At 39.1% G+C, this 24,836-nt stretch overlaps 1 protein-coding gene across 1 annotated transcript in view; it reads right to left on the reverse strand.

The window, feature by feature from the left end:
* prkci (protein kinase C, iota) overlaps positions 1 to 24,836 on the reverse strand; it is a 111,454-nt gene that overhangs the window by 63,321 nt on the left and 23,297 nt on the right. Inside the window, exons 2-3 of the mRNA XM_057858223.1 lie at positions 6,170 to 6,291; positions 656 to 745 (exon numbers count right to left, since the gene is read on the reverse strand). Coding sequence (XP_057714206.1) covers positions 656 to 745; positions 6,170 to 6,291 — 212 coding nt within the window. The remainder of the gene's footprint in view (positions 1 to 655; positions 746 to 6,169; positions 6,292 to 24,836) is intronic.

Consider the following 24,836-nt stretch of genomic DNA (forward strand, 5'->3'; position numbering starts at 1 on the left):
CAAGGGGGCCAAATACTTTTGCAAGGCACTGTATATTCAGTAGTTTTTGTGGGAATTTGTGTTTGAACGACTTGTTAAGAGCATTGTTAAAAAATAGCATTTAAGCTTGCGGACCATTGCTCTGCAACTTAGCCAATTGTTCTTTTGTTGTACTTTGATCGTGATTTATTAATAATTAATTATTAATTTTTTTTAATACCGTTTGAGGCTAAACTCAGATATTTTAATTATTTTTAAGTGTATTTATTGCTCTTATAAAAAGAAAGTGCCATTCTGCATAATTTGTGGGGAAAAAAAGCTTGGGAATTTTATTTTATATTGGCATTTAATGCTCTTTTGAAAGTGCAATCTTAGTATTACATCTTCTAAAATTTATTCTGCAACGCATTCAAAGTTCCTAATCCGATTACTCGATTATTTAAACTCACTATTTGATTGATGAATCGATTACTTAAATAATCGATAACTGCACCCCAAATTTCAATGATGATTCAAAAATGATTTTAAATATGTTTTGTAGTACAAGCGCTTTGACCGAACAAATGAAAACCTGAAATATATATTTTTTCCCTTTACTGAGATTTCAAGGGCATTAAAGAACATGTGTGTAGCCATGAAATTATGCTCAGGGAAAAAAATGAGGGGGACATCTCACCATGAATAATGAGCTCTGAGTCTTTGTTGAGCTCGTAGAGGCGCAGCGCTTCTTCCAGCTCCAGCTGAGACGACACCGTGCACGGGTCACCTGTCGAAGCATCCGGATGTTAAAGCTGTGGGACCTCACTAACAAAGCGTTGGGGAAGAAACGGGGTGAAATATTCGTAGATACCACATAAGCCCGGCACACCTTGAAGATTTGATTTAACAAAAAAGGACCGGGGATGAGATCACATTTTGTCATCACAACATTGTGTTAAAGCTCTTATTTCAGTGGGAAAAAAATTTTTTGCGAACAGAAACCGAGAGCGTATTTATCATTGTTGTTTCTGTTAACGATGACGACAACTAAAACATTTCCTCGACAAATTTTTCATGACAAAGCCGTGACGACGAGCTAAAAACGTGTCTTGGGGAAATGGAACATAACGGGACGAATGCCAGTTTACGTCTGACGAGACAACGAGACGAAAATTCGACAGTTTCTGTCGCCCCATTTCCAACTTACCTCTTATTTCCAAAATTCTTTAAAAAAAAAAAAAAACGTTGCATCCCGACTCCATAACACCCGAATTACCAATAACATTTACGAGCAGTTTCAATTTCTGCCCCCTCCATAGCACTGAAACAACCTTACTTAAAATTACAAACGACTTCCTCATAGCTTCTGACCCGGGCTTATTATCAATCCTTGTCGTTCTTGATCTCACTGCTGCCTTCAACAATTTGTCGCACAATCCTCCTCGACCGACTCTCCTCCCTTGGTATCACCCACACACCCCAATCTTGGTTCACTTCATACCTGTCCGACCGCACACAATTTGTCAAATTTGGCCCTCACAAATCCAAATCCCTCCCTGTCTCCGCTGGCGTGCCTCAGGGTTCCATCCTGGGGCCACTCCTCTTCATTATTTTTATATTCTCCCCCTCGGTTTCATCTTCCGCAAACATAACATTCACTTCCACTGCTACGCGGATGACACCCAGCTCCACATTTCCTCAAACCAACCTCTTCCCTTCCACCCTCCTCCCTCATCCACTGTTTAGAAGACATTACCTTTTGGTTCTCATCCAATTTCCTCCTCCTCCTCAATAGCTCAAAATCAGAAGTCGTCCTTGTAGGCAACAACACCACGCTCTTTAATGACAATAACTTCTCTATTACCATCAACAATGTACCGATCTCTTCCTCCACTAACATTAAGAGTATAGGTGTCATCCTCGACAGCACACTCTCCTTACACTCCCATATCAACGACATCACCAGATCGGCCTACTTCCACCTTCGCAATGTTTCTCGCCTCCTCCCTTCTCTCAACCGCCATACCGCTTCAACTCTTGTCTGTAGTCTAGTCTCTTCCCGGCCCGATTACTGTAACTCACTGCTCTGCTCTTCGGTCTCCCAAATAAGTCCCTCCAGAAACTGCAGCTCCTCCAAAACTCAGCAGCACGCCTCATCACTCGGACCTCCACCACATACCACTTCAGCCTCATCTTCCGTTAACTTCTCTGGCTGCCAGTAAAACAAAGAATCAATTATAAGATCCTTGTAATTACCTTTAAAGCACTCCATGGCCTTGCACCTCCCTACATATGCAATCTCCTCTCTATTAAGTGTCCCCCCCGTCCACTTCGCTCCTCCTCTATCCTCCACCTTTCGGTCCCCCGTGTCCGTCTCGCCACCTTCCGTTCCAGAGCTTTTGGTCACTGTGCCTCCCAGCTTTGGATTCCCTAACCCTCGATCTTCGCAGCATATCAACTCTCTCAGTTTTCAAATCCAGACTAAAAACACAACTGTCTACCCTTTCTTACCCACCATCATCCTTATCTCGGGGGCCGTTTACATGGTGACTCTCCGAGAAGACGAAAAATTTCATGTTTGCATTTATATGGTTCCGTCTCCATTCTAACAATGTCGCAATTCCGCATGAAAACGATGTAGTATTCATGCCAGGCCCTAGGGGGCAGTGCAGATTTACAAGGCGACAGCGAATGATGCACTTTGACCTCCTCAGCCCAGAAGACAACATGCCTGCCCACTCCAAGCAATGGCATTTTCTTTTGTTCAAAAAGGCACAAAAATGGAAACATTCAACATATTTAAAGTAAAAATATTATAAAAAAAGTAAATTAAAGCCGACGTGCCGCCATATTTGCTGTTTTTAATGTTTAGTAGCACCACTGCGCACGCCCAATGTGACGTGTACGAGTGCTGATGTTATCGGCACGGTCCCGCACCGCGGGAGCTTTTGATATGCATGCGAAGCAAGCCCCCCTCGAATTCTTCGTGTCTCACACAAAAATACACACGGTCCCAGGCTTCAACTGGGACCGTGTGCTTTGGTCAGATGAGACCAAGATTGAGCTTTTTGGCAACAAACACTCTAAGTTGGTCTGGCGTGCCACGAAAGATGCGCATGCTGAAAAGCACCTCATACCCACTGTGAAGTATGGGGGTGGGTCAGTGATGCTGTGGGGCTATTTTGCTTCCAAAGGCCCTGGGAACCTTGTTAGGGTGCATGGCATCATGAATGCTTTGAAATACAAGGACATTTTAAATAAAAATCTGTTTCCCTCTGCTTGAAAGCTGAAGATGGGTCGTCACTGGGTCTTTCAGCAAGACAATGACTCTAAACATATGGCCAAATCTACACAGAAATGGTTCATCAGACACAAAATCAAGCTCCTCCCATGGCCATCTAAGTCCCCAGACCTTGTTTTGTTGGCAAAAAGTATTAACATCAGGGGTGCTAATAATTGTGACACACATTATTTGATGTCAAATATTTTTTTCTTTGTGTAGGATTTTTTCCCCACTGAATGAATGCACTTGTATTGAAGGTTGGATTTTTCTCTTTTCCATTAAGGTCCCATATTATTTGAATTAAAAAAAAAACATTAGAAGCTAAAAAACACATCTTTTTCAGGGGTGCCAATAATTATGGAGGGCACTGTATCTCTTATCTATAATGTTTCAATTCTCTATTTTTCATTTGTCAATTTCTCTGCATGTACCAAATAAAATAAGTTTGCATTTCTCGTGCTCATATATATCAGGTGCCCTTTTTTGGGAGAAAACAAAAAACAAAATCCTAATCGTAGGTAAGACTTTGCTCATTATCTCAAGGAGGCAGAGATATGCATGCTCTATCCATGTCAGGAGAGATGCTGGAGCACTTCATTACGAGCATCAAGCAGCTTTTCTTGCTCAGACAGGCTAATGACGGCACTGATTATATATGGCGGCTGAGTCTAATTAGTGTTGTCAGGCTGACCTTCGGGTTGAGTGGAGAGATGCGACAGCTCCATCTCCTGCGACACTAAATGGGTGGCAATGAATAAATGTATGGATGACAGGATTTATCGATAATCTGTGGTTACATTTCCAATTGTTCATATAACCATTTCAAATAGTACTAATCATTACTGCCAGGGATACGCAGATACAGCTATCAATGCTGATACATAGTAAAATGAAAATTAAAAAAATAAGTATTGTATAAATATTGTATAGACTTTTACCAGTACTTTGTGAACAGAAACCGAAACCGAAACCATTGTTTTTTTCTGTCAATGATGACGACAACGAAAATATTTCGTCGAAAAAAAAAGAAAAAAAAAAATCATTTAAAAGACATGACGGGGACAAGCAGTTGAAATTAATTTCAATATGATTACTGTATGTCTAAACCTTATTTTTCGTACTATAAGTTGCACCTGAGTATAATGCCCCTTTCCCACTGAAACTAGTGGGTCAACGCGCGTTTTTTCCAAGCCGATGCAACCCATTAGCAATTGGCATTTGGCACCTTTCCCATTGACAAAAAAAAAGCCGTGTCTTTTTAAATTTTTTTTCACCCGTCTATCCCCCCACCCCTCCTCAGCCGTGCGTAAGGTTCGTGACGTCAAGACGCTAAGATGCGCTTCGACAAGTGCGACCGAATTCATTCAGTTCAAGGAAGTAAACAATGCAAAGCAACATGGAAGCCTCCTTTCCGTTTGTATTCTCTATTTTCATGCTTTTTACTGCCCTCAAAATGGTCGAAATGCAGCAAAGGATCAACACTCTGCTTGTGCTGAGGCAACGTAGACGATGTGAATTTTTTGGTTTGAAATTGAATGGAGTCGTGTACGTCACAGAAAGAGAAGAAGAGCCTTTGTTTCATCTGTTATGGCTATTGCTAATGCTGCTACACCGACTGTTCGCCGTATGCGGATCCGGGCTAGAGCACATGGTTTTTGTTTTTTGTTATGACGCATCACGTACTAGCCTACGTCACCACGTAGATTAGGGTGTTGACTGTTGACCTGGGGTTTTGCTTTCACACTGCATGAGGATCAGAGCCGAGGTGATTTTAACGCGGGTCGCTTGGCGGGTTGATTGACACGGGTCGAGGCGGGTCGCTGCACCTTTCCCACTGCCACCAAAAGCCGATTGTTAGTGGGTTGACACGGGTTTTTTGGCCAGTGGGAAAGGGGTATAAGTTGCACGAGCCAAAAAATGCACAATGAACAGGGGAAAAAAACATGCAAGTCGCACCGGAGTATAAGTGACATTTTTGGGGGAATTTTACTTGAGAAAGTCCAACACCAAGAACAACGTAAGAGTTAATGCCATTGAAGGAAAAAAAAGATGGCCAAGAGTCTCACTTTAATGTGAGGATTATGACTTTAAACTCATCAGAATTCTCACTTTATTCATTTATTATTTATTCTCAGAATCTTGGCCACCGTTTTTCTTTCTTCTTCTTCAGTGGCCTTAAACCTCTTCCGTAAAGAAAAAAAACAACAGACTGAATGACACAAACAACAAACTGAGAACATGGCTGGTATGTTCACGTAACAGTGTTTTTCACATAACTATAGCATAAAGAACATGCTAACAAGTTTACCAAACCATCAGTGTCACTCCAAATCACTAAATTTAATGAAATTCTATAACAATGTTTTAACAATTTGAATTTTACACGAATCGAAACCCCGGCCAAACTATGGGAAAAAAAAAAAACTTCAACTTATTGTCTGAAAAATACTGTTAGTGATAATATTTGCACTGCAAATCAGAACATAGAGCCGCCTTGTGAGTATATATGCTATCATTGTAATGTTTGAAAACAGGGATCATTCGCCACAGATATTAACCTATGCATGTCCACTTCAACCTCTGAAGTTATTGCAAAGATTGCAAAAATAGTTTTAATTTTATAGTTGCAATTGAATAAATGTATTCTTTGAAAAACCTTATAAAATACAAATGACTATGTAGATTTTTTTGCCTGCCATTGACAACGACAGACATCCAATTCATTCAAAAAAAAAAAAAAAGACTGATCGTCATTTTCCAGCGCCATTCACAGCACTGGATGATCAAACCATTTTGATAGGGAAGGCTGGAAGCGATCATTTGCTGCCAGCCCTCTGAATTGGACCATCTAGCGCTATCAATGACAACCAATGGGTTAAATGAGCGCCCTCTAAAAGGTTAAAGGATGATTTTGAACGGGACACACACCTTCCTCGTCAATCCACTTCATCGTAAAGAGCTGGTCGTTGTCCATTGAGCACATGTCCCTGACTTCGCCGTACAGGCCTTCATACGAGATGGACGGCTCAAAGTGGGTGATCATGATGTCCCTGCAGAAATCAACCTTGTTAACAATGCTTATATTGCAAATAAAAAACCAACACATATGTACTCCTCATGGTTACACACAGAAATTCTTGAAAATCTCATTTAGTTTGTGCTCTAAACCAGTGGTCCCCAACCACCGGGCTGGGGGCTGGTACCGGCCCGTGGCGCATATGCAATCGGCCGCAAAGAAATAATAAATCATTCATTAACGACCACATTTTGGCCTGTTCCTCTTGACACATCAATCTGCCTGCCTACTCTACAGACTAGTCCGAGTAGAGATATGTGAACGTCGACCACTAGTGGTGGCCGCCATTACTGAGGTGTTTACACAGCTAAGTAGCGCCCCAGCGTCAGTCAATGTAAACAGTAACGTTAGCTGCTTGCTGCTAGCTGTGTGCTGCGGGCATAGAAATCAATTGGAGCAAGCATCCATTTTTTTACGGGTCATTTCCAGTCCATTTTGGGGCATTTATGGATCTCTTCCTATTGATTTTGGGTTACTGAAAACTCAAGAATGTCCACAAATGAAGAGGAAGTGACTCAAAATCAACAGAACGTAACCTGTAAATGCCCTAAAATGAGCAAAAAGTGACAAATAAATGCCCAACAAAAGACTGGGTGTAAATGCTATGGTTTCAGTGCCATTGACGGCGCTAGACAGCCAATCCAGTCACAATTAATTGAATGTCTAACACCATCAATGGCAGCCAGTGCGCTAACATAGGCACTATTCTAATGGAAGATTTTGCAAGCAACCCGTTGGTTCCTATTTGTTTTGTTTGTTTGTTTTTTTTAAACAGTGACACCTTTTAAAAACGATATATATATTCTTGGTGGGAGCATATCGATAACCTTTTGGGCTACTAAGCATTGCGATATACAGTGATCCCTCGCTACTTCGCACTTCAAACTTCGTGCCCTCAGTCCATCGCGGATTTTTCTTCAATTAAAACAATAAATAAATACAGGTGAGCTGTCCCGAGCAAATCATGTAGTCTCATTCCCTCTCCAGCTGCTCTTTGTTGGTCAGGCAGTGCACAGGAGTTACCGATTAATGCTAACGCCGCATGTGTCAATCATCGTTTAACTTGTTAAACAGTTGCTGTGGCAACTCATTGTGTGTGAAGCTTGAGCGGATTAGAGAGGACTCATTCAATGAAGCATTTAATAAAGACAAGCATTTTTTCCTTTATTCTTGTTTAAAAATAATTCGATAACATGTTTAAAACTTATCATAATTACAGTATTATAATTGAAGTGCTTAAAAACAATTCATTTATGTATAAACGTTTTTTATTCTTTGTACTTTGGGGGGAAAAAGTGAAAAAAACATTTCTTATATATGTATCTCTTTCCAATGCTAAATCTGAATAAATACATTGAACACACACACAAAAATTTTGTTTTGGGGGGGAGGGGCGCTACTTCGCATTTTTTCCACTTATTGCGGCAGGTTCTGGTCCCCATTAATCGAGAAAAATGAGTTTTTTGCGGTTAATGGGGACCAGAACCACCCTCGAAAAGTGAAAAACCACCAGTATATCGTAAAGCTGATACGGTGAGCCCTTGTTTTTTGCGGTCAATGGGCACCAGAACCCGCCACGATAAGTGAAAAAGTAGCGCACCCCCTCAAAAAAACTAACCTTTTATTTTTTAAAAAAAATTCTTTAAACCTCTCATATTCACCTGCTCCGACAGAGATTTTTTTTTTCTGTGTGTGTACAGTACATACATTTTGTGTGTACCGTAGTTTGAAACATGTAAATATTTACATAAATACAGAAACATGCATTAAATTATGTATAAATAAGATCAAGCATGTCCGATAACTTCCTCGATAACTGTCATTATTTTTATCTTCTTCTTGGATTCGCTAGAACATTTAGCAGGTGGAGGACATTTTGGAGCCATTTTCAACGACATCACAAGCACAAAATGGCAAGAGAGAGCGGTATTACTTTGATACTTTTGGGAGAGCAGCTGCGTGAAACACCTCGGCTAATCAGCTTGCGAGATTCCCGAGTGATACTGTCCAGCGAATCAGAAAGGTGGATTTTGAGTTGGGCGGGCTCTCGCTGCCTTTTGCTAGCGAACAGGCAGCTTTTACGCCATAGTTTCTCAATTTTTCAATTTATGATTTTTTTCTTCTAATATTGAAAAATCCACGATGGACTGATTGCCCCAAATATGAAGCGAGGAGAAGTAGCGAGTGATCACTGTATTGTCAGACATATCATCCACTAAACGTTCGCTGCATCTTCGCTGCCCGCCATCATGTTTTTGTTCTTGCCATCCAACCAACTGCGAATGCACTGAAATTATGTCACCAAAAATCGTCTTATAGTAGCCTATTGGTTAACCAAGCATAAATATTGTTTACCCAAATACCGTATTGGCCCGAATATAAGACGGTGTTTTTTGCATTGAAATAACACTGAAAAAGAGGGGGTCGTCTTATATTCGCGGTGTAGACATTATACCCATTCACGACCCTAGATGGCGCCAGATATTATTGAAGAGATGTTCTGTCATGACAGATCTCAGCTACTCTCCACATTCACGACGCTAGATGGCGCCAGATATCATTGAAGCGATGTTCTGTCATGACAGATCTCAGCTACTCTTTTTAGTTGAACCAGTTTAGCATTAGTTTATTGAAATGTTTTTCCTTATTCAGATTTGTTTCAAGACTACAGTTACAGTTAAACTTCACTTTGATGGTTAATGCAGTTATTGCAATTTTGTTGTTTTATCACAATAGATTTATATTTCAAAAACCAAAAGCCATTCATTTACGAATGTGATTGCACTTTATTTTACATATTTAAATGTTCAGATATTAAGTAGGGCTGTCAAAATTATCGCGTTAACGGGCGGTAATTAATTTCTTTAATTAGTCACGTTAGAATATTTGACGCATTTAACCAGTGCTTCTCAATTATTTTCTGTTACGCCCCCCCCAAGGAAGACGTAAATGTCTTGCGCCCCCCCAAACTCTGCCGCCACTGTAAATAGTATCATTTGTCTATATTATTACTATTCTAAGTACACCTCTGCCTCATATTGTATCCTTTTTTTCTATTAGAGAAAATAACAGAGATCAACTTATAAAGTATAACTTTATTAACATTGTTTTGTTTGTCACAGAAAACACTTAACACGCATCAATTTGCCTGAATTAAAAAAAAAGAAAAAAAGTCACATCCAAACTGTAAAAATACACTGAAGGTAAATTTCTGACCATTTGATACTGAAAAATAAAATCAGTAAATAATAAAAAATTCAAATTGATTAGAAACATGAACTCATGCGGACAATATTTGACCGAAAAAACAAAACTGAATAGAAGATAAAAAAAAAAAAAAAAAAAAGAGTGTCCTTGGACAGAAGGACAGTTTTTATTTTCGCTGCTCGCTGCTCACAGTATCACCTCCAGTTTGCAATGGTGTGGGGTTATTTTGCACTGAGCATGCTAGCAGTGCTCACTGGTTTACTGATATAACACTGACAAAGCGGGACGATTGTTGGCAATATTCGGCACGTTTTCGCTGAAAAACAACCAAGCGGCTTATCAATGATATTGGGGTCTAATGCCTTTAAGTGGCGTCCTAATTGATTTGTCTTCCGGCTGTCCGCTATAATCATTTTTAGACACAGTAAACAGTGGTCTTTCATCATCTACCACTGTATTAAATGTCAAAGCCAAAAGGCAAACGGCCCGAAAAAAGCACATTCTCGGCGGCTGAAGGAGAACCGTAGGTGAGGGCGGTCGTCGTGACGATCCCAAGCCGAAAATGGCACTTCTCGGGCGGACACGTGAGAACCAGAGAAGACAGTGGGTCGCTGCGTGAGTCCGGCCGGAAAACGGCTTTCGAAAACTGCGCACAGCTCTCCAGCTCTTCATGAGTCTCTTCCGTGTTCTCTTGCTTACTTCAAAAAACTGGGCGCACTTTGAAAATGAGAGCGCCACTGCCACCCTTGAGTGGATGTGCAAGTACACTTTATTCTAGTACGGCCAAAAAAAAAAAAAAAAAAAAAAAAAAAAAAAAGCATGTTCCCCGAGGTCACACGCGCCACCCCTGGCATCGCTCTGCGCCCCCCTGGGGGGGCGCGCCCCACTATTTGAGAAGTACTGCATTTAACGCACATGCCCCGATCAAACAGATTAAAATGACAGCACAGTGTAATGTCCTCTTGTTACTTGTGTTTTGTCGGCCTCTGCTGGCGCTTGGGTGCGACTGATTTTATGGGTTTCAGCATCATGAGCATTGTGTAATTATTGACATCAACAATGGCGAGCTACTAGTTTATTTTTTGATTGAAAATTTTACAAATTTTATTGAAACGAAAACATTAAGAGGGGTTTTAATATAAAATTTCTATAACTTGTACTAACATTTATCTTTTAAGAACTACAAGTCTTTCTATCCATGGATCGCTTTAACAGAATGTTAATAATGTTAATGCCATCTTGTTGATTTATTGTTATAATAAACAAATACAGTACTTATGTACCGTATGTTGAATGTATATATCCATCTTGTGTCTTATCTTTCCATTCCAACAATAATTTACAGAAAAATATGGCATATTTTATAGATGGTTTGAATTGCGATTATTTTTAAGCTCTCATTAACTCGATTAAAAATTTTAATCGTTTGACAGCCCTAATATTAAGACTTGAATGAGGCAAAATAACATGCTTTTTCTCTCAAATATATTTTTATAATCATTTGTTTCGGATGTACTGTAATTATTTTCTGTATAAAAATTAATTTGGTGTTCAAAAAGTCTTTTTTCAAACTTGAGTCTTGAAAATGAGGGGGTCGTCTTATCGTCAGGGCCGATTTATATTCGGGCCAATACGGTACTAGATTATTCAAGCGTTTTCAGCAGGACTGTCGAATACTAAAATATCTCATAGCTGCATCCCTTCATTCCACACACACGCATGAGGGATAACGAGGGCAGTAGAGGGCAACAGAGGGCGTAAACCCCTGTGTAGGGATCATCTGTCCCTTATTTCACGGCCTTGTCTCTCGCTGTGGGCCCCCTCGGCTCCCCCCTGCCCCGCCCCATGCTAGTCACTCTGGTGTTTACAGGCCAGGAGATGGCAGCCATAAGCTTTTACGCTTCTGCGGGCGACACAGGTCAGCAAGCCCCTCAACACTCGAGGTCGGGTTGAGGATTGTTTAAATTGTGGCCATAAAAATAGGGGGTTCTCCGGAGGCCCGGGAGCATGTACAAGGACATGGCACAGTACATGCTTTTACTGGCAAGCTACAAAATGGAGCCTGCACTTCTTCATTAACTTGAGAGTTTTATGGCAAGATGACAAAGAATAAATGACCCCAGGAGTAAACAAGAACGTGTTAGACCACTGGTCCAAGGTCGAATGGTGGCAGGGTTTAAGTGCGCTGGGCTTGTCCAGGTCCACTGCAAACAACCATACGAATTAGTGGTATGATGTTTGTATATGGTATCAATTCACGATTGATACCATAAGAATTGTCATAGAACCTATTTCAGTGGCCTCTATTTTATTAAAGGATCAGCTGGTACACTTGAATAACTTGACACCACATGGTTAATTTAGTACAACATCAAATATCGGCAGTGATGCCACTGTCACATTCGTGCCTATAGAGCAGGGGTGGCATCTGTAAAAGGTATAAAGCTGACCATGTGACTATTAAAAAAAAAAAAAAAAAAAAAAAAAAAAAAAAAAAAAAAAACACATACCGGTAATTTGAGTCAGGTTGCTCCACCTAGTGGAGAAGATGTTAAATAGTAGTTACATCAACTGCTTGACAGCCAATTAATGAGTTAAACTAACGTACTACACAGACTAGAAAAAAATCCAATGTCTCCTGGTGGGGTAAAAAAAAGAGTGCGGTTGCCCACTCTTAAAAGATGTGTCATTCAAGTTGAAGTGCCAAAACAAAAGGAAAGCGTCACACCAAATGACAGAAGGCCGACAGGAAAAAAAAAAAAAACATAATTGTGCATTGTGGAAGCTCTGTGCATCAGGGGCATGCTGCCCACTCCGCCTCCCCACCTGCCGCTATTTTCTCACCCACTATCCTCCAGGCCCATGTTTTTCATCATTTCCTGTGAAGGGGGCAGGAGAAGGCTGGTATCTACACTTCTATCTTTGCGGTAGGACCAACATGGCAGCTAGACAATCCCAAAAGGTAACAATCCCAAACAATCGTTTCATTGGATTTGAGACCTGGGTGTCAATTGACACTAAGCAGATGGATGCACGTGTTAATTGTGTTTCCGGAATTTAAAAGTTCTGTCCTCCACACAAAAAAATTGAAATGTGTTTGTGTGGTGGGGTGTTTGTGTGTGAGAGCACAGAATGGGCACAGTAACACACAGAGCATCACTCGCTCTAGACAGGTGCCGATTACCGGTTTCAAGGTACACCGTGGTACGAAAACGTCAAGGTTTCAAAAGTGCAATAATTTTCCGTCTTTGGTATTAGCTATTTATGTCCCAAAATGCATATAGAAATCCCTCGCTTGCAGCTGTAAGGCTCAACCCTCCCCCACCGGTTGTTGCTCAGTGTCAGTGAGTTAGCTGTGCTACACAACAGCTGGAGGAAGTGAAACCCCTGAACTTTTTCCCCCCCAACGAAGAAAACGAAATCGCTGGTATGGAAATACTTCAGCGACAGAACAGTTACAGACGGCCGCGGCTAAGAGGAGGAGGGCCAACTGACATGTAAAACATGTTTGCAAAGCCTGGCTGCCGAGGAAGCAATACCTTCAATATGAGTTCACATTTATACAAAATTAAAAGTTAGTAAACACTGTCATGAATGTTTCCCACCAGCTAGGCCTCTCGCGATAACAAATTTTACAAGAATGTTTTTTGAGTGAATCTCAGATCCATGCGGGCTCCAGTAGGTCTCCTGCAATATTTGCGGCTACTGAGGTGTAATTCAATGGAAGATCCATCTGAAAAATCCACCTTTTGCCACAAAACAGTAAAGTTTGGTGATGGCAAAATCATGGTCTGGGGTTACACCCAGTATGGGGGTGCGCGAGAGATCTGCAGGGTGGAAGGCAACATAAATAGTCCTGGTGCACGATAATTATTGGTCCGATAATAGGAATTATGACGTGATCCCAATAAATCCTATAACATTATTAATAGGACCGATAATATGTACTGTGCTGGCTGGTATGGGAAATCAGTTGACCATTTGTGGGGCATTGCTGCCACCTGCTGGTCAGAATAATTCTCTGTATCTATTTTTTGTTACAGTTTGGTTAACAAACTCATTCACTTACACAATGCGGTGTCTAGCGGTAGCATTGACAATCGTGAATGTTTTCTGTTGTTTCCGCGTCGGAAATATATGTCTAAGTATTTCATGTTTACTATACCATATGGATGTGCAATATATGTTTACTTCTGTGGTGAAGGGTCATATGTACAGAACTTCATAAGTTGTTGTGTTTAGAAGCCAGCCAATGCTTAAGGCTAGTAGCTCAAGCTAGTGGGCTATGCTATACATATACAATAATAGTTGTGTATATAAGTGTATTGTGCAGTTTGTTGTATATTGAGTATTGAATATGTGTATTTTTCTGTTGTACTTTCACAATATTAAGACGAGGGTCTTCCAATAACAGCAAGAAAAGACCAAGCCTTGTGGTTTAAGGAAGTGCATTAATTGTTAGCTGGCTGTCGTGCAGTGCAGAAGTGAAACGCACTGTTTTGTTCATGTCATTTTGAAAAATCTGGTGAGGTCAAAGGCAAATCTATGTTGAATCCACCAATAGTTTTTTTTTGTTTTTTTTTTTAAACCTCCAGGTGTTCAAACACTCATGCAATATGCATTTAAAAAATTATTTATTATCGGTTATCGATATCGGTATCGGCTTTGAGGAGCAGGAAGTTATCGATATCGGTTTCAAAAAACGGATATCGTACACCCCTAATAAATAGTCTGAAATATCAACAAATCTTAGCTGCGTCTTACATTCCTAACCATAAAAAGGGACAAATTCTGCAGCAGGATGGTCCTCCATCGCATACTTCAATCTCTACCTCAAAGTTCCTCAAGGCAAAGAAGATCACGATCCTCCAGGACTGGCCAGCCCAGTCACCAGACATGAACATCATTGAGCATGTCTGTGGAAGGATGAAAGAGGAAGCATGGAAGACGAAACCCAAGAATCTTGATGGACTCTGGGAGGCATACATGACTGCTTTCTTTGATGTTCCTGATGACTTCATCAAAAAATTGAATGAATCCTTGTCGAACTGCATGGACACAGTCCTTCAAGCCCATGGAAGTCATACAAAATATTAAATTGGGAACTCACAGCACCACTACTTAATCCGCTTATGTTATGTAACATATTTTTGTATTTGATGTACATTTTTTTGTCAATTTTTACACTACTTTCTGTAAGGCGACAAAACTTTTGTCTTGCCAAAATTTGACCTTTATGTCTTGATTAAACGATAAATCTTTTTTCAGTGAAACAAATATATTTTTGTACATTGAACATCATTTGGGAGGGTCTTAGCTTTCATATGAGCCATTTCTGAAACCAATTGAATAATGAAAAGTAGAGATGTCCCGATCCTACGGACGCCGATATGGGCAAAAAAATGCGGATCGGTATCGGATCAGCCGACGCGGAAAAATTCCGATCCAGATTTCCGATCCAGTTTTTTTAAAAAATCCGGTCCGGTTTTTCCAGCGCACCGATATACATAATCCATTCCAGTTTTTGCTTCGGTTTCCCTAAAATCCGGTCCGTATTTTACAGCACTCCTTCAACACACTACATTACAGTCTCCCAATTTACCGAGAGACTTCATTGGTAAAAATGTCAGCTGTGTGGGATCATTTCACCTTAAAGGACGACAAAGACGAAGAGGCAGAGTGCAACATATGCCACAATAAAGTCAAGCGTGGTGGTAAAGCTGTAAGAAGTTTTAATAGAACCAACGCAACTAACACTGGCAGAAACTTTTGATATGCGACACAAACTGGCATGCGACAGTCCCAAAGCCCAGGGAATAACAAGAGTCATTGCCGAAGAATTCATTCTGGATGACGAGCTATTATCTCTCATGAGTAAAGACGCATCATCCAACACTTTTATGCTGCATTCCAGAGAAGTGGGAAGTCGGATTTATCCCACTCGGATGGTACCAGTTCCGACCTCAAAGCGTTCCAAGCAAATGTAAACAACAAAGATGGCTGATCGCGACGAGGTGTGTTTTATTTTGGCCATCCAAAGACATTTTGACCTCCAGCGAACCTGCCTTCCTATAAGCGATCAAATAGTAGAGGAAAAACGACGGCTGCGTTACTGCCCACACTGTAAACTGCCTTTTTTTAGTTACATCCTTTGCTGATCATCAATATAAAAACATAGCACAACAAAGATAATTCACTGTATGAGAAAAAATACATGGCGTCTCAAATAAACTTGATTTACTTCATTATTGTGTTATCATTCAATACGTTTTCTTGAGCGCCATTTTGTCCAGTGACGTCAGATTGAAACAACTTGGAAGTCGGGGTAGTTATTTTTTCTCCGACTTCGCGACTTGGACCTCCTAGTTCGAGTGGCGTTCCAATGATATTTTCCTAGTCGGAGGTCGGAAAAGTCCAACATCCCACTTTTCTGGAACGCAGCATTAGAACCATGGCACAACATGCCCAGACGTCATTACATCCTTCAGCGATTCGGCCGTGGAAGATTTGGGAACAATTCACAAACATCCAAATTCCGATTATTGAAATATGTCAAGTAAAGCGGAACTAATACACAGCGCGGTCTTCGGGACGCAATGACGTCCATCATGCTTGTCTAATCGATATCATACGTATGTAGAACTAGATGCAAAATGACAGACTCGACACCGTTAGCAACACGTGCATTAAAAACTACATGCGTTCGTAAACAGCCGCCATCTTAAAGCAGGAGACTTCCCTTGTAGGCTGTTGTAGTGAACCTTTCAAGCAAACGTAATTAACTTTTTATCTAAAATACTCCTAAATCGGCAAAATCTTGACTTGAATCTATCTTCAAAACAGTTTTAAAACTTTCACATGTTAAAAGTATACAGAAGGGAAATTATGGAATAACGGGAGCAATTTTAACAACTTTAACAGTTGATGCGCAAAATTAAATTAATTGAATGTAGTTTAAAGCTGCTGATACAGAATGGGGACTTGAGTATTTTATTTACCGTTTTAAAATGTTAACTTGATACTGAAATAGTCGTTTATTTAAACCTGAGAGGCTTTTTATACAATTATTGTAACTAATGCACGAAACATTAAAAGCATCTAATAGCTTGGGGGGTTTGTGGTATTTTACACTGACAGTTTACAATATTATTTGCATGTTTTACTGACTATGCCATTTCTGTTTGTTATTTATAATGTTTTGTGTTTGTCACTGAATAAACAGGTCAGTTTCTTGTTACCAATCATTGTGTGTTATTCAAACTCACCTAATTCAGCTGGTTAGTTGTTATCAAGAGTACTAAAACCCTTTTCAACATGAGTCTGACAACTAAGTAAGGAGGCTAAATAACTTTAATACATGCTCAGATAGGCCGGTATCGGTATCGGCCAGTATCGGTATCGGATCGGAAGTGCAAAAGAATATCGGTATCGGATCGGAAGTGCAAAAACCTGGGACATCCCTAATTAAAAGTCAGGTTATTAGCAATTGTTTCTACAAAATGAATAAGCAACAATACTTTTTTCAGGGACTGTGTTGTGTCATAACTATTGCCGATATGTGATATTATTGCCTGTGTTTTTTTCCAACCAATTCAACCACGAATATAAAGACAATACATCCTAATAAATCACCTATTCAAAAGCTAGTTAGGTGCAGAATATGAAATAGGTGAAAAACCCAAGGTCATTTTTGTTGTCTACCAATTAGAGCCCATTAAAAGTGTTAGTTTTATCCAAAATGACTGTCATCTTGTCCTGCAAAGTGTGCATGCAACAAATTTGAAGCCAAATTATTATCATTTACGACATCAAGTTATCATTGCCAATCAGATTTTTCATTATGGGTGTCATTTTAAATTTATTCTTGGAGTAGAATCTTAAGTATATGCAATTGCCTCCAGAAATCAGAACATGATGTGCTTTTATTTTGAAATGTCCACAGGAGGTATTTTTGCTAAGCCACGAACCGTAAGCTTTATACTTCGTAAAAAGAAACAAAATCAAAGTGCACTTCGCTTTCGTCATGCATGTAGTATCATTAATAGTTTTTTCTACCTTTTGTTCGCATCACTTGCAAATTCTTTAATCCAGCGAGTTTTCATGTTTGAAGTGTCACCTTTTAACGGCAATTTTGCGTTGTTGAGAAGACCGCCAATGTTTTATAGCAGACTAAAGTGGTTAGCATATTGTCTTTTTTCCATTAGCCTCAATGTAGCAATGCTAACGTTTTACAATGTTTAATATAGAAGAGTTTCCTTATTTTGTATGTCTGAACTTTAATTCTATGACGTGTTTATGGCCAATAAACATCTGTGAAAGCTACTTGAGTCTAATATGCAATCAACATGCACTTGTGCCGAGTGCACGCAGCACATGCACGCACGCACGCACAAATGTATGTACGCACGCACGTGGCGATAAATCACAGCTGGGAAAATTACCGCCCCCATTTTGTTTTACCGTGCGATAATGTGACTTTTTGCATATCACGACAGTCTGACCACAAGCTACGAGAGTTAACTCCAGCGTGTTTAGTGTGTCTAGCGGTGGTAAAGCATGGTGTTTTTTTCCTCTCTGAAAACTTTGCGTTGAGAAAGAGAGTGCGTGTATAATGTAAACATGATACGAGTCATGCGCACGTACATGTGCATTTTATGGAAAATAGTTCAATCATTTTTGTTCTGATGGTAATTATGTTGAGCTGTGGCTGTTAGAACATATATATATTTTTTAATTTTAACTAGGGCTGTCAAAATTATCGCGTTAACGGGCGGTAATTAATTTTTTAAATAATATTTTAAAAATATTTGACGCAATTAACGCACATGCCCCGCTCAAACAGATTAAAATGACAGCACAGGGTCATGTGCACTTGTTACTTGTGTTTTTTGGAGTTTTGTCGCCCTCTGCTGGCGTTTGGGTGCGACCGATTTTATGACCATGACAATTGTGTAATTATTGACAACAACAATGGCGACCTACTAGTTTATTTTTTGATTGAAAATTTTAAAAATTTTATTAAAACGAAAACATTAAGAGGGGTTTTAATATAAAATTCCTATAACTTGTACTAACGTTTATCTTTTAAGAACTACAAGTCTTTCTATCCATGGATCGCTTTAACAGAATGTTAATGTTAATGCCATCTTGTTAATTCATTGTTATAATAAACAAATACAGTACTTATGTACCGTATGTTGAATGTATATATCCGTCTTGTGTCTTATCTTTCCATTCCAACAATAATTTACAGAAAAATATGGCATATTTTATAGATTGTTTGAATTGCGGTTAATTACGATTAATTAATTTTTAAGCTGTGATTAACTCGATTAAAAATTTTAATCATTTGACAGCCCTAATTTTAACTTAACATTATACTTATGTTCCAATTTGCTAATGTTTAAAAAAATAAAAATCCTATTCAATGGAAAAAAGTTTTTTGATTTTTTTTTAACCCAGATAACTCAAAGTAAAACATTTTAGAGCTGTAACTGGAATACAGTGATTCCGTGAAACTTATCTTTTCTCTTAAGGTCATGATACCGTCAGAATATTATACCGGCAGATGCCTACCGCGCTCCATTTTACGTTTTTAAATCACATTGTAAGATCTTATCTTGGCAAGAGAGAATATGCATCGTTGCTTTAGTCTTTAAAGATCTGTGCTGATTGATCATGACACACTGAATGTAACTTGTAGCGTTAGCATAGCATTCACGTTAGCTTTAGAATTTACCGTGGCAGTAGTTGTCTTAAAATCTCGGCAACTTTTTTTGTTTCTTTTCCATACAGTTTGTAACATCCACGTGGGTTTAATTAGTTAAAAATATTGTTTTCGCCCTGTGTGTGTATTGTAGGGCTGTCAAAATTATCGCGTTAACTGGCGGTAATTAATTTTTTTAATTAATCACGTTAAAATATTTGACGCATTTAACGCACATGCCCCGCTCAAACAGATTAAAAAGACAGCACGGTGTCATGACCACTTGTTACTTGTGTTTTTGGGTGTTTTATCGCCTTCTGCTGGCGCTTGGGTGCGACTGATTTTATGGGTTTCAGCAACATGAGCATTGTGTAATTATTGACATCAACAATGGCGAGCTACTAGTTTGTTTTTTGTTTGAAAATTTTACAAATTTTATTAAAATGAAAACATTAAGAGGGGTTTTAATATAACATTTCTATAACTTGTACTAACATTTATCTTTTAAGAACTACAAGTCTTTCTATCCATGGATCGCTTTAACAGAATGTTAATGTTAATGCCATCTTGTTGATTTATTGTTATAATAAACAAATACAGTACTTATGTACAGTATGTTGAATGTATATATCCGTCTTGTGTCTGATCTTTCCATTCCAACAATAATTTACAGAAAAATATGGCATATTTTATAGATGGTTTGAATTGCGATTAATTAATTTTTAAGCTGTGATTAACTCGATTAAAAATTGTTATCGTTTGACAGCCCTAGTGTATTGTCATCACGAATTTGGCATTGTCCTTGTGGACACTACAACATATGCTCGTCTGTCAATGTTGATTCGAAATTGTTGGACACATTCAATTTTGGGACTTTTTTGGAAAAGATTTTGCGTGATCGCTGACTAAACCTAAACAACATTTTTATGAGATTTCGTGGACAAAAACTAGACGAAGATTAACACATTTTAAAATGACTAAAATATGATTAAGACTAGACGAAAATTAAAAGAGCTGCCATTAACAACGCTGAAGTGATTAATACAGTCCAACTGCTCATCAATGTGCAAAAGCCAGTGGCAGTGGCATGATGATGCACAGACTTGACATTCTTCCCTACTGTAAAGTCAAATTAGAGAAATAGTTAGAGGGGAGTGGGACACGGGAGATTTTAACAACCCATTCCTTTGGCGTCTCAGTCGGACATAGCAGTCCCATCTGCCCGCAGTGAAGCTATTCGTCATGGGTGAGAGGAGGGGTCAGAGAGCGTCCCTGGGCTTCCATGAGCTCCTTGGACCATCCATCTTTTCTGTCAAGACTTCCACATAAGGTCGAGTAACAGACACTCCTGTGAAACTTTAACTTCCTTTTTACCGCAAATCTGTGAAATGATAACTTTCATGCCGTGCTCCACCCAAACTAGACAGCAATGTGTATTTTAGCATTGCCTACACATTTGTGTTGCTCGGATTTTCTCCTGCTTCCAATCACGACAACCTGGAGCAAATTCTCTACTAGGAGTCTCAAATGGCTGCTACAGACAAAAATGTCTGACTTTCTTTCCAATTCCATGGCTCATTTAAACGTTTTGAGCATCCTGTCTTGATAGGCATTGATTACACCCAAAATGAATATAGATTTGCAGTTCGGCATCACGCAAATGTTTAGGATTTCTGCTGTATTTCTTAACAGGAGAAACTGATTTCTAAGTGAAGTAAAGACTCAACTCACTGAATTTTTGTATTTAGAGTATGGCCTATTTCAGCAAATTTGCCAAAATTGAAAACTACCTGTTAAATTTTAAGCATGTGACATGGAAACATTTTGTGCAAAATGATTACAATGTACTTTTCTTTCTTTCTTTCCAATTTCTTTTTATTGGTTTTACAAAAATACAGAACAACCCCCCTCCCCAAACTTAAACAAAAATAAATAAATAAATGTTTCACTCTAAGTTATCAAACACAGCCAACCATGAAGTCCAAGTCTAATCGTAAATGTCCAGAGAGCCATAGAAAGAAAATACATAATAGTTACAGAATCAAAATACAGTGCAATACGTTCAAATGTCCCACCAAATAGGAGCAGAATGGAAAGCGACCGTACCATTGCCCATCCCCCATAGCTAAATTAACAATATACAGTAACAGTGCATGTGGCATTCTGTATTTGTGTAGCGGTGTTATCAAATGAAAGAAAAGGTCCCCATGTACTGTAAAATTTCTTTTCAGAACCGCGAAGAATATATCTGATTTTCTCGAGCCTAAGGTTTATCAGCACATCCCTTATCCAATGCGATGTTCTGGGTGGGGCAGCCTCCTTCCACCTCAAAAGAACCAAACGTCGTGCCAAAAGGGTGGTAAATGCAATAACCCTACACCCCCAAGTAGGCAGCCAGAGACCCTCCGGTAAAACTCCAAATATTGATATTAAAGGATCAGGAGTGATTCCGAGCCCCAACACTAGGGAGAGGGCTTCAAAAATACCCTTCCAAAATATTTCTAAGCTCGGACAAAACCAAAACATATGGATCAGTGTTGCATCCACCAGCTTACACCTATCACACAAAGGGCTGATTTCTGGAAAGATTCTGGACAATGTTACCTTAGAATAGTGTACCCGATGTACTACCTTAAATTGAATCAGAGCATGACGAGCGCACATAGATGAATTATGTACCCTACCCAAAACCTTAGACCACAGTCCCTCTCCGATTGGTATTTGAAGATCCTGTGCCCACAGGTCTTTGATTCTGGATAAGGACGGAGCTACCAAATGAGAAATTAGATTAAAAATGCGCTTAATTCCCCCTTTCTCTGTCGGATCTAAAGACATATCATCTAAAACTGTTGTAGGAGGTTTATTTGGGAAAAGCGGTATGATACTCTTAACAAAGCTTCTAAGTTGCAGATATCTAAAATGATGAGAGTTAGGAATATTAAATCTTTGGACTAGCTGTGCTAAAGAGGCAAAAATATCATCCACAAAAAGGTCATTCAAACGTGTAAGACCCAGGCTGGACCACAAATGAAAGACTTTATCAACTGTTGAGGGTAGAAAAAATGATTCGACGCCACTGGGCTAAAAAGGCAAGTACCAACTACACCAAGGGAGTGAGATAATACTGGGTTATTTCCCGATATCCCAAGTGTCAAGGGCAGTGGCGCACCACACAAGGCGGCTAATGAATTTGGGAGATATGCACATGATTCCATCTGCACCAAAGTGGGACCATTCTCCTTGAGATGGTAATACAACCAATATGCCATACAATTTAAATTTGCGGCCCAGTAATACAACTGATGTACTTGTAAACAATGTACTTTTCTTAACAAAAAAAAAAATAATAATAATAATAATAATTCAGGAAGGGCTACTAAACAGGATTTTGCATGTGTGACTTTTAAAAAGATGTTCATAGGATTTTTTAAAAATTATTTACTCCCAAATTTTGTCTTTTCATTTCAACGCCATGATGCCAACGTACCTGGATAAACAAAAGTGAACAAGTTCAAACTGAACTACAACCAAATGTCTCTTCAGCTCAGAGACATTAGCGCACCCAAAGAGCGCGCATGCCATCTACTGGCTAACTTGGAAGCTACAGGCAACAATAAGTCTGCACTCCTTAATCAGCCCTGAGACAAATACGAGGGTCATTCAATAACTAGAGTAAAATTTTCAGTATGTGGACTTACACAGATAGAAGCGTACTTTTTATTTTTCAACATAGTCTCCTAGCACTGTCACACACAGTTTTCCCATTTGTGCATAACCTTCCGTGTTCCCTCGTCGTAAAAACCTTTGGACTGATGTCTCAGCCAGTCGCTCACAACACTTTTGACTTCATCGCCAAACTTTGTGCCATTTTTTTCAGATATTTTTTCAGCTAAAAAGTGGCACCATACGCAGTTGACATTCCCCTATGAATTTCAACTGGTTTGGAATCTTTAGCAACCAAAAACTTGATGACTGATCCCTGTTCAATCCTGGAGTATGATTCTTGGTCGTCCATCTTTGTTGATCGTCAAAACTCTCAAAGATTTTTTTTTTATAACTGCAAAATAAATCCATATGAAAAAGAAATAGAACAGAAAAAATTAAAAAGTAAGCTATCTGGATTAAAAGTCCTTATACTGAAAAAAATCACCTTATTTATTGAATGACCCTCGTGATTTTAAAAATCAGGTTATGAAGATCGATGCGAATACATCCCTGCAATTAGTGTGGCAACTCGAGTAATTCCATTAGGAAAAAAGCTTTGAATCAAATTTTGCTGCTTCAAGTATTCTTTTTATTTGAGTGACGTTGTAATGGTATGATTTGAAAGTGTTTGCATTTAGTTTTATGGATTTGGGTGGATACTAGAGCTGGGAATCTTTGGGCACCTAACGATTCGATTACGATTACGATTCAGATGGTCCGATTCGATTCTAAAACGATTATTGATGCACCCCCCCTTTTTTTTTTTTTTTTTTTTTTTTTTAAATATTTTGTACATTTGTTCCAAAATTGTTCAAAAATACTCTCAGGCTAAACCAAACTACTATTTCAGTATCAAGTTAACATATAGCAGTAAACAAATATACAAAAATAACAGTAAATAAAAAACTCCAGTCCCCATTCTGTATCAGCAGCTTTAAACTACATTCAATTAATTTAATGTTGTGAATCAACCGTTAAAGTTGTTAAAATTGCTCCCGTTAATCCATAATTTCCCTTTTGTCAACTTTCGACATATGAAAGTTTTAAAACTATTTTAAAGATAGATTCAAGTCAATATTTTACCGATTTAGGAGTATTTTAGATAAAAAGTTAATTAGGTTTGCTTGGAAGGTTCGCTACAACAGCCTTGCAGAGAAGTGTACTGCTTTAAGATGGCGGCCGTTTACTATATCTGCATCTAGCTTTTTGTATATGTGCTGCAAACGCTATCGCTACCGTAGTGCATCTAGTCTTATATAAATAATATCTACCGTAACACTATGTGGATGACGTACTTTTGTAGCAGCTTCAGGTATGTTGTTGTGTTTTTCTTATCTCGTGGCATGAGTTGAGCTAGAGCCGTGAGTTGAGCATTGGCATTACCTGAGGGGCCGGGTAATGAGAAGCATGATGTTTAGCTACTCTCGCTCCGTTGCTCATTGACCGCGCGGCACGCTGAGTGTGTTGTACTTCCGCTTTACTTGGCATATTTCAATAATCGGAATTTGGATGTTTGTGAATCGTTCTCGAATCTTCCACGGCCGAATTGCGAATAATCTAAGAATCGGAAATTTTGCACACCTCTAGTGGATACACTGCCCTCTAGTGGCAACAGTGAATATGACATAACTCATTTAACATGGCTAAATCCAGCTGCTCTGTTAAAACCAACATAAGGTAAATTTGCGTTTGAGCTAACATGTTTTAAATGCATTTGTAATTTGGTTTATAGGTATATTTCGCCATTTCTGGGGGGAACATGTGTTTGAACGATTTGTTAAGAGTATTGTTAAGTTAGCATTTTATAGCATTTAAGCTAGCAGACTTTTGCTATGCCAGGTAGTCAATTGTTCTTAGTTGTACTTAGATCCTCATGTATTTATTTTAAGCTCAGGTATTTC

Source organism: Corythoichthys intestinalis, chromosome 14 (genome assembly GCF_030265065.1).
Source record: "Corythoichthys intestinalis isolate RoL2023-P3 chromosome 14, ASM3026506v1, whole genome shotgun sequence".
Taxonomy (NCBI): Eukaryota; Metazoa; Chordata; class Actinopteri; order Syngnathiformes; family Syngnathidae; genus Corythoichthys; species Corythoichthys intestinalis.